Source organism: Chamaea fasciata, unplaced genomic scaffold (assembly GCF_029207755.1).
Source record: "Chamaea fasciata isolate MVZ Bird 193981 ecotype frontalis unplaced genomic scaffold, bChaFas1.0.hap1 SCAF_11, whole genome shotgun sequence".
In the NCBI taxonomy this organism is placed as follows: domain Eukaryota; kingdom Metazoa; phylum Chordata; class Aves; order Passeriformes; family Sylviidae; genus Chamaea; species Chamaea fasciata.
In genome coordinates this window covers 1,436,597-1,446,909 of record NW_027094096.1, presented here as the reverse complement: position 1 = coordinate 1,446,909, position 10,313 = coordinate 1,436,597, and the positions used below count along the sequence as shown (strand labels likewise).

Here is a 10,313-nt window from a genome sequence, read left to right as displayed (position 1 = left end):
AAAAAATATTATAAAACTATTTATGTAATTATAAAATATTATAATTAACCTTTGACTTGGAAGGTACCATCTTCTTCTAATTTTCCTGTGCCTAAAGAACAAAACAAACCAACAAATCTGCCAGAATCATTGCTCTGTCCTTTTCCTGTGGAAACAAAGGGATCAGACACATCCCACCTGCCCACATATAACAGTTCGTGCTGCACATGAGATTTAGTTCACGCCCTGGCAAGCGCTTGGATTCAGAAGGACAGGACTTGAAATAGTGATGGAATGTAAGGGAGGTTAAAAACTATTAAGAATGTGAAAAACAATTACTGAAACTATACCTTACTTTGAATGTTACTGAATATGTATTATTATTTCTTTCGTTGACAATTATTTTTAAAAGATTAGAATTACAGGAGGAGAAAGGAATAATAAAATTAATTTGAAAAATAGGGACTCCTCATTCAGAGCCTGCTGAAGTCAGGAAAGGACTTTAATGGGCTTTGGCTCAAGCCCTTATAGTGTAGCAAAGAAAACAATATAAACTGAAGTGGGATTTATATCCCTTCTATAAATAATGTATGTAATCTAAACTACTGGAGACAGTGTTTGTGTGTACCTAATTTATCATTATTAAAGTGAGATTATGGCAGCTTTATGTTAGACAGAGGCAAATGGGGGTCATTAATGAAAACAGTTTATTTACACTACCCGCTGCAGCTCCTCAGGCACTTTCCTTGCTCAAAGCTCTCGCTCCTGCCCCACCGCGGCCCACAGGAACACAGCACTCGAGCTCAGGGCAAGCGTGGCAGAAACAGGACGGAAAACTGAAAATAAAGAGCATGGATAATCCTTCCTGCTTTGTCATTTCCCCTTCGAATTGGAAACACGGATGTCAAATAGTCATGGCACAAATAAAACCTTGAGGGGCATTTGGTCTTCAACCTGTGCTGACTTGCCTGTGCACTTGCTAAAAGTGACACCACCAAAGGAACAGCTTTGGAAACCTTTTGCATCATGTTTCCTCAGTCCCTCTCACTGGGGATGTTTGCAGCAGCAAAAGGCAGCTGGCACACAGGGTGCGAATGCTGCAGCTGAGCTCTATTAGCTGAAAATAGGCAATCCTATTGAAATTGACAACTCCAACAATTTTAGCAAAACATACCCACTCCCTCAATGCACATGGTGAAACAAAACCAGCCATGTGTAATATTTCATTCATTTAAAAACTAATTTGGTGATAGAGTAAAGTTTGTGCCACCTCTCTTACGTCAGCACTCTATGCCATCTCTGGAAAAAATATTTTATGTTCAGACTAATCCATGCAGGTTTAGTAAAAAGAACTTCCAACCTGGTTCATTGTGTCCTTCAGAAAAAATTTCCACAGGATTGCCAGAATTTTTCTTATCAGGAACAAGGGAACCAAACATTAATTTTAAAAAGGTCACATCATCAACTGTGAACACATGCACAGCCTAACTGTTCACTCCATGTTCTTCACACAAAAATCGGATGCACAGTTACCAAACCTGACATTCTGTATTCTTCTCTGTATTCTTTCCAAGAAAGAATTCTTCCTTCCAAATAGCTTCTCATTACTAATTTGACATATTTATAGCTCAGGAAGACAGTAAACAACAGCCCCTTATTTTATCAATTAAATAGGCAAAACAACAACACTAGCTCCTAAGCTCCTCGTTTGTCTCCTCTTTCCCTGAGATGTCAGCCAACTAGTGCACTCTCAGCAGCCATCTGATCCTTCTGCTCTCCTGAAACGGCCAATGAAAAGGAAATTAAGGCCAACTGTGCAGGTGATTTTGTATTGACACTTTCCCAATAGAATCCAGACCTGGACAACCAATGTATTTCACTGGGGACATCCACCCATCATCAGATGGTTATAATTTTCCATCAGCAACTGTCCTGGGATGCATTGAAAATAAGAACAAAAGCCCAGAAAGATTCTTTATTTCATTTTGATTTTTACACCACCAATTCATTAAGCTGGTGTTATGTTTTTAACTACATCAATATAAAATATCCTACTTAAAGCTGTTACTTCAGTACAAATTTAAGCCACAATAAAATATAACCAACTTATCCATTATAAATGATCCTACTTTATAAATTATGTTAACCTGCTATACTTCTATCTACAGTATAGTTAGTTAATATTTCCTTTCATCCCACCAGCCAAAAAGGTTAATCCTCACAGCAGCTGTTACTACTCCAGTACAGACTGAATGTGAATTTAACCTCTCCTGGATATTGCCCAATAAATTCTGCTGTTTTTCTAAGCACTTCTGTGAATTAAAATGGATGTTGGCTTGCCATCCAAACTCATGAACAGGTCTGAAGTGGCTTTTAGGCACATTGCCAAATAGCTTCCCAATTCCCTTATAGGGTATAGCTCTCACTCCAGAGATCTTCCATGCAAGAATTGAAAAACAACACCTTCTCCATTTCATCAAAATTATTTTTCATTTTCTTAGCATTATTTAAATAATTTCTGCACAAAATTACATTAAAATAATATTAAGGGTTTCATTTGCCCTCTGCAATACCCAGTAATTTCAACTTAGTTGTAGCAAGGCAAATATGAGAAGAACATATCCTCCTGCAACCCTCCTGACAAGGCCAGGATATTGAAAAGCCTGAATATTAAATTCAACCCAGAGCACGTGTTTGGATATAAGGCTGAGAAAAATGAATTCTCCCCACTACAAAAAAGATCATTTATAAGAAACAAATACACTTTTTAGCTGATACTTAACTTTATTCTAACTAAAACCAATATACGTTTTAAAGCCTTCATTTTCTCCCAGACTTCAATCATAATTTTCAAAAGTATTATAACTTAGACTTTGACCTGGCAAAGCAATGAACAACCCTCCAGAGTTGAAAACAATTGGAGATCTACAGAACATAAGCACAGTGCTTGTGTCACCCCTCCTGGAGATGAAATCTCTCCTGTTTCAATGGGAAGTCATGAGCCAGCTTGCACTGATGGGTGGCTTTGAACATTCTGGAACTTGAGGCATTCCGGGCTTTTGGACAGAGCTTATGAAAAGCCTGCTGATAAGAGAATAATAGAATAATCAAGATTGGAAAAGATCTTTAAGATCAAATTCTGTTTCACATCCCCCTAAGCACAGTCTGTATGACTGAAATCACAATACGAGATATACAGACCAACTAGAATACATAAACTTCAAGTCATAATAAACTTTCAACCCCCTGAAACACGCCCAGTTATAAGAAGTCAGTAGCCACTCTTCACAGACATTAGAGCCAATACGTCATAATTATTGCGTATAAAACTAATTTTGGCTTTATGGTTAAGTGCAGTTGCATATTTTCCTTCCTTTACAAAAGCGTTAAAGCTCCCCGAACACGAGGGCAGAATTCCTCACCACCCGCGGCAGTGAAGCCGTGGCCGGGCTGACGAGGCCAGCGCCCCGCACAGCAAAGGTGCCTCCGAGCACCACGCAGGGCCGGAGTAGCAGAGAGAGAGTCAGGTGGGGTTTAATGGGGGAATTCCCAGCGTGGTCCTCCCTCTGGGGCAGCCTGCCCGGACGCGGGGCCGTGAGCCGCCCCCCACGGCGGACAGCCGCCCCTCACGGCGGGCGGCGCCCGGCGCAGCGCACCCAATGCCGCCCGCGCTTCTCCGGACTCGCGGCAGCCGCGGCTCAACAGCGCTTCAGTCCCGCACGGTGACCTCAATTCCACGGTTTTTCCTACTGCGGAGGCTTCCCGCTAAGGAAGGGAACCCGCAGCCCTGCTCCGTGCCCCGGGCGGCTGAGGGAGCCGGGCACCTCGCTCTCCTGCCGGGGGCTGTGCCATAACCTCAGAATGGGCTCCGGGTCCACAGGCGCGCTTTAACGGCAAGAACGCGCTGGGAGCGCCTGGAGCAAGGACGCTCTTGGCCCTTCCCTCGTGGGAAGTGCCGGAGGACCGTGTGACTTCCCCCACGCCGGGAGGAGGCTCAGGAGAGACCTCACAGCAATCTACGGCTTCCTCATGAGAGGAAGCGGAGGGGTAGGCACTGATCTCTGCTCTCTGGCGACCAGTGGCAGCACCCGAGGGAGCGGCCTGAAGCTGAGTCAGGGGAGGCTGTGGTTGGATTTCAAGAAAACGTTTTTCACCCAGAGTGTCTGGGCACCGCAACAGGCTCTGCAGGGCAATGGTCACAGCACCAAGGCTGTGCGAGTTCAAGAAGCATTTGGACAGCGCTTTCAGGCACAGGCTGTGACTCTTGGCCCGTGGCGTGACTGCTGCGCAGGGCCGGGAGGAGCGGGACTCGCTGGCGGCGGCGGCTCCCGCCGCCCGCGGCTCCGTGACTGCATTTCCCGGCGCGCCGCGGGGCGGGAAGGGGCGGGAGGGAAGATGGCGGCGCTGGGGGCGCGGGTCTCGGCGGCGCTGCCCGCTCGGCTGCGGGCGCTCTGGGCGCGCCCCGCGCGGCGGGCGCTGGCGGCGGATGCGGGCGGTACGCGAGGGAACCCGGGGCCGCCCCCGGAGCGCTCCCGGCTGCCCCAGCCTCGGGGTTCAGCCGCCCCGAGCGGCGGCGGTGGTAGGCGGATGCGGTCCCCGTGGGGAGGGATGCGGGGCGGGCCGGGCGTGGGGCAGCGGAGGGCCCGGCGGGGCGGGAGGAGCTGTGCGGACGGGGGTGACCGTGGCCGTCCCCTCAGCCCCCCGGTAACGTCGTGTGCTCCCTCCCGCAGAAGGAAAGGCCGCCCAGCCCAAGCCCGCCTTCACGGACGAAGCGGTTCAGACGCTGCTCTACAAAATGACGGGACTCGACCTGCACAAGGTGTTCCGGCCTGTGAAAAAGGGCCTCAAGCCGCCCCACTACAAGCTGATGACCGAAGCTCAGCTGGAAGAGGTAGGCTGCTCTGCTCCCTTCGGGAGTAAGTGTTGGATTTAGCACAATGCCTGTAATAGCCCGTATTTCTGCCTTCCTTACTGCTGCGTTTGAAAACGTTCTGGTTTCTTTACTTTGTTTCAGATTATTCCTTATATCAGTGTAAATCAGTGTTTCTTCATTTGAAATAGCTTGGTTTGTCCAGTTTTGTGTGATTTTGATGGACTGTGGAAGGATATCTGATCTTTTTTTCTTAAGTGACAGTTCCTCTTTATTAACTCTTAACCTGTTACGCTTTCTAACTCTGTCAAATACCTTCATCTGATACTTGAGTTGTAGCCCTGGGAATCCTTTGACTACTTTTTTTCCCTCTCCCCTCTGGTCTGACTTCATTCAGGATGACCGAGGGACCTGACTTAAGCCAGTTCTGTTGTAGCCACAGTTAAAGTTATATACAAACTGCTGGTTGTGGTTTATGCTTTGGGGGAAATTTACCATGGCAAAACACCTGAAATAAACTAGGTGTTTGAAATTAGCTTGGTGTTCGCAATAGTTTGTCTGCTGTAGTTTTGTAACTTCCTCCAGCATTTTGTCCAGGTTTTAGTAGTGGTGAATTGTTTAGGTGCAATTTGCCTACCTTGAGGTGTCTCATTTTTTCTCAACTGCAGAAGAAAAAAAACAGGCTTCTCTAAATGAAAAGAGTTGTCCCCAGATTGTATGTTGTCTTCTCAATAGGATATTTTTAATTGTAAAATTAAACTTTTTTTTTTTCTTCCCTACAAGGCCACAAGAAAAGCCATTGAGGAAGCTAAAACAAAACTAATCATGCCCCCTGTTTTGGATGAACGAGAGCCAATTGATGATGTCTTAGCAGAAGACAAAGTCCTTGAGGGAACTGAAACTGCAAAATATGTATTTACAGATTTAAGTTACTCCATTCCACATCGCGTAAGTAACATGATCAACATACTAATTTGTTCTCAAAATAAGCTTTATTGGAAATGTAGATGGATCAGTTTGCAAAAGGGCTGAGGAGTTGAAAATTCAGTCTGGTACAAGGCAGTAGAGAAAAATGTATTTCTAAATACTTGCTTCTAACTGATAATCATAAACTACATTCTGCTACTCAAAAGCAGGCATGGGGAAAGCTGTATGGTAGGTAATTAATTATTTTATAAGCAGGTGCTTTTGGTATGCTAGGAATGCCCAATTCTTCCATGCTCCTAGAAGCTTTCTGTAGGATTGGATTCCTCTGTAAGATGTAACTACTCCACACTTGCAAAGATCTGGTGGAAAGCTGGGGAAATGAATGAATTCCCAGGAAAGCTGTAAAGAATTAGTTGTGCTATGGAATTGGAGAGTATGGGGATAGAGTTTCCTTTGTGTAATGAAACATCTCAATTGTCTTTAAGTACCAGTAATAAGAGGCGAGAAAAATTCTTAACAAAGTTATGATTCCAAGAAGCCTTCATGGTTCAAACATGCATATAGTGATGAGCCTGTGACGTGAACTACCCAATCTTCCATCTATTACTCTGAGAGTTTTCTCCAGGAACCTGCTGTTTATTTTCCTGTTGCACCATATTAAAAACCTCCCTGTTAAACAAATTTTCCCATTTGCCACTCTGAAGCAATTATGCTTGCGAACAGATCTGAGTATGCTATTTAATTTGTTGTATTTTTTTGCCTTGCACTTGCCCTTACTCAATTCTAGCACCAACCTCTGGAGAAAAGGTACAAAGGCACATGGCACTTGCATTCCTAATTTTGTATGGGTTATCAAATTATAAAATCAGGCTAACTCCCTGTTTGCGTGTGAGTTACGTTATCTCTAAACTTCCCAGAGCTGTAGCTTTCAGTGTAGGCACGTGCACAGTTGTCAGACAGTAAAACTGAGGTGCAAAAACAGCACTTAGTCACTTAGCACTTGCAGGTAACAAGGCAGAAATGACGAATCTAGCACATGGCAACAGTCAGAAACTGGTGTTATTAGGGTAACTTTAGGAGTAGAAGGACTTTGACAAATGAGGGTTGTTTCAGGATGGTTCTGGCTATGAAGAGAGAAGGCTTTAGACAATGTTTGGTTTTTACCTCATTTCCAGGAACGTTTCATTGTCGTTAGAGAACCAAACGGGGTGTTACGCAAAGCCACCTGGGAGGAACGAGACAGGATGATCCAGATATTCTTCCCAAAGGAAGGGCGCAGGGTGATTCCCCCCATGTTATTCAAGGATGAGAACCTTGGGGTAAGTTCTTCCTGTCTTTGAAACTGAGTACTTTTACTTCATTGCAGTCTGATAGTGAAACTCTGCTCTTCGGGCACAGTAACTCGGAATAAGCCATTCTGCTTATGGGTGTGTTTAGCTGCTTGAATTCTGTTTTGAACAATTGCCTTTCATTGTAACTTGGTTAAAATGCTTGAAACAAAGTTCCAGGTTAGGGCCAGGTAAATCCTGGGCAGGTGTAAATATTGCCATACTAGAAACAATCGTACATTTAATCTGGAAATGTGAACTGGTGTTTCAGAATCAAAAATCATGAAACATTTTATTAATGTCATCAAGGCAGTTACTGTACTTCTGTCCATTTTGTCTTTTGATGAAGGCGTTACTCATTTTAAGTGTTGCCCAGAACAGAATGTCGTGGCTGCCGTTTTGAGAGAGTTGGGATATTGTGATTACATAATCTACCCCTGAATCTGTTGTTTCAGACTGTATTTCAGCAAGATCGTCATGAAGACGTCCTGAACATGTGCATTGCTCAGTTTGAGCCAGATTCACCTGACTATATCAGAGTGAGTTCACTTTCCATTTTCTAGCAAAAAAAAAATCCTAGTGGAGAATTGTAGGGTTTATTTTGTACACATAAACATTTATCTGGGGAGCAGAGGTGTTGGTCATATGTGCTCTAATTTTCCCATATAGATTATCCTTGTGATGAGTTTTGGGGTTTATTTTTATGCAGAACAGTAAAACAGGATTTTGCACAAGTAATTTTCACTAGCCTAGAAAGGTACTGCGCATTAAAAAACAGCCTTTATTCAGGTATTTTTGATATCAAAGCAGAATTGATGGTAACACTTGTCAGGGGCTCTGAGCAGAGTTGTGCTGCTGAAGTCACACTGCTGGCCTGGGAGCTGGCAGGACCAGCTAGGGAACTGACGGAATGCATTTTTGAGAAACAGCACTATGCACAAAGTATTATTTTTGCCAAAGACCAGCTACAAAAGTGTAGTTCTAGTAGAATAAAATTAGTAGCTATAGCTGCTGGTAAATGTTAGTCTACACTTGCTTTTAAAATGCTTACTTCAAACTGTAATATTCTCAGTGATTTGAGAAATTATAAGTTGTATTAGGTGATTTTTCAAATAACTTTTTATTGTAAGTGAAGTTTCACCTCTTTGCTCTAGCATTTTTTTCCTGAAAGAATAGATGCAGCTTGACAGCAGTGCAGTGAAAGTACAGAGCTTATGTCCCTCCATCCCCAAAAGTTCAGGACAGAGACAGGATTTAGCTTCCTTTTACCCATAAGGATGTCTATGCCCAAGTACCAAGGACTGGGCTAGCCCAGTGTTACCCTGAATTAAGACAGGCATATGGTTCAGTATGTGGCTTACTCCTGCACCTTATGGAAATGAAAAGGATTAAAACCTCCGAGAGGTACAGGGGAAAAGCTGTCACCAGGCTCCAGTTCTGCAATGAAACAAACCCTTGTGTGTGCAGGTTCACCACCGCACTTACGAGGACATCGAGAAACATGCCAAGTACGACCTGCTGCGCTCAACCCGGCACTTCGGGGGCATGGTGTGGTACCTGGTCAGCAGGAAGAAGACAGATGGCTTACTCATAGACATGATCAACAGAGACCTGTAAGTCTGTCACTTGGTAATCCTGCTCAGCCTTAGAACAAGTACTGCTGTTTGACAAGAAAAACAGTATTTCTGTCAGATTAAGGAAAGCTTTCATTTGCATGATGTTTTAGGCCAGCTTTAACTCTTAGCTGTATAGGTACTGTTAGCTGTACAGGAGCACCAGTAACAGTCCATGAAGTTGTAGGGTATATTAGGTTTCTGCAGAATTAGTTTCGGGGTTTTTATTTTTGTTTCCCATGTAATTGTCAGAACACTTCCAGCTCTGAGCACTGCTGATCTTAAAGCCTGACATTTTCCATGCTGAGCTCAGTTTTAGATTATAAGGTTGATACACTCTGAGTTTTAGATCAATTCCTAAGTCGTTTAGGGACATGTAGATAAGGTTTCATTTTAAATGGGTGGATTTCTATAAAACATGGTGCTAAATTTACTGAAAGTTCCCTGAACAATATTCAATAGCTGAAAATGTCACTAGAGCTGGGAGAAATTTGTACAATCAGAACTCCAAGTTGCAGTGATGGTGGCATTTATTTCCTGCTGTTTCAGTTAGAAACTTGGAACAAGTGGTCAGATCTTGCTTTTAAACCTGAGCATAGGGAGAAATCAGGAGGGTTCCTGGTTTAGAATCAGATTGGTAAAGGGAAAATTCATGTATCTGGCCAATTTGAATGAGCAGAGTTTGGAATGTCTTTCCCTGCCACACACTTCAGTAGTTTTAAATTTGGCTGAGAGCTCTGTGTTACAGGATTTCTAATGCTACTTCTCTAAAACATACTCGTCATTGCAGTCTGTGTTAGAAAGTTCCACTGAGTCAGAGGGATGTCAGCTGTATTACTGCTGAGCAGGCCAGCAGGCTTCAGCTGCAGGAGGGATAGATGCAGGTATTCCAGGGACTGGGTACTCAGTGGAACCAGCAGTTTGACAGCCTGTGGTGTGCAAAGTACAGCACAAAATACACTCTCTGTAAATACTCTGAAGAGAAAGGAATTACTAAAATGAGCTTTTATTTGCTTAGGCTGGAGGATGCTACAAGTTTAATTACACTGTATCATATGCTTCACCCTGAATGTCAGTCAGCAAAGGAAGCTAAAGAAGGGAAACTTCAAGGAGTTGATCTGATCAAGGTAAGCTTTTCTGCTTTAAACTACTTAACCTGCTAGCTAGAAGAGAGCTTCTAACCAGCAAAACCCCATCTAGTAATTAAATTTCTCCTTACCTTAGGAAGCAGATACTTAACCAGAACTGTTGTACATACCACGCTGGGGTTTTTGTTAAAACTGTATATATGTACAGCTGCACCAGGATTTCAGTTGTGGGTGGCTGATTTGCCACTGGCATGATGACTCTGCTTTTACATTAACCTCTCTCCTGCCATGGCTACAGGTATTTGTGAAAACTGAATCCCAGAGAGAAGGTTATATCCAGCTGGCCCTGCAGGCTTATGAAGAAGCAATGGCTACTTCTTCAGCTTCATGAAGTAAACCTCAGCTCATCAGAAGTTTTAAGCCTGTTTTTAAGCATTTTATGTACAGAATTCCACAATAAATACTTGGAAATGACTGCTATAGAATGTATTTTTCTTTACTGAAATAC

The 10,313-nt window shown here is 43.5% G+C and overlaps 1 protein-coding gene across 2 annotated transcripts; it reads left to right on the top strand.

Annotated features, from left to right (window-relative positions):
* The first annotated feature begins 3,933 nt into the window (after positions 1-3,933).
* Positions 3,934-10,280, top strand: MRPS22 (mitochondrial ribosomal protein S22). Of its 2 annotated transcripts, none has more exons than XM_066193924.1 (8): positions 3,934-4,026; positions 4,710-4,870; positions 5,633-5,797; positions 6,952-7,095; positions 7,560-7,643; positions 8,572-8,717; positions 9,736-9,844; positions 10,104-10,280. In XM_066193924.1, the coding sequence occupies exons 2-8, from the start codon at positions 4,775-4,777 to the stop codon at positions 10,194-10,196; spliced, it is 837 nt and encodes a 278-aa protein (XP_066050021.1). In that variant the 5' UTR covers positions 3,934-4,026; positions 4,710-4,774; the 3' UTR covers positions 10,197-10,280. The 2 variants fall into 2 exon arrangements, with proteins under 2 accessions (XP_066050021.1, XP_066050020.1); XM_066193923.1 differs by lacking the exon at positions 3,934-4,026 and adding an exon at positions 4,343-4,474.
* The last annotated feature ends 33 nt before the right edge of the window (positions 10,281-10,313 follow it).

What these genes read in the sequence shown, in the direction of transcription:
- MRPS22 (XM_066193923.1), top strand. Translation starts at nt 4,375, where the DNA reads ATGGCGGCGCTGGGGGCGCGGGTCTCGGCGGCGCTGCCCGCTCGGCTG. An exon ending in GCTGGCGGCGGATGCGGGCG is followed by an intron (nt 4,475 to 4,709) that starts GTACGCGAGGGA and finishes TCCCTCCCGCAG; the next exon opens with AAGGAAAGGCCGCCCAGCCC. An exon ending in CCGAAGCTCAGCTGGAAGAG is followed by an intron (nt 4,871 to 5,632) that starts GTAGGCTGCTCT and finishes CTTCCCTACAAG; the next exon opens with GCCACAAGAAAAGCCATTGA.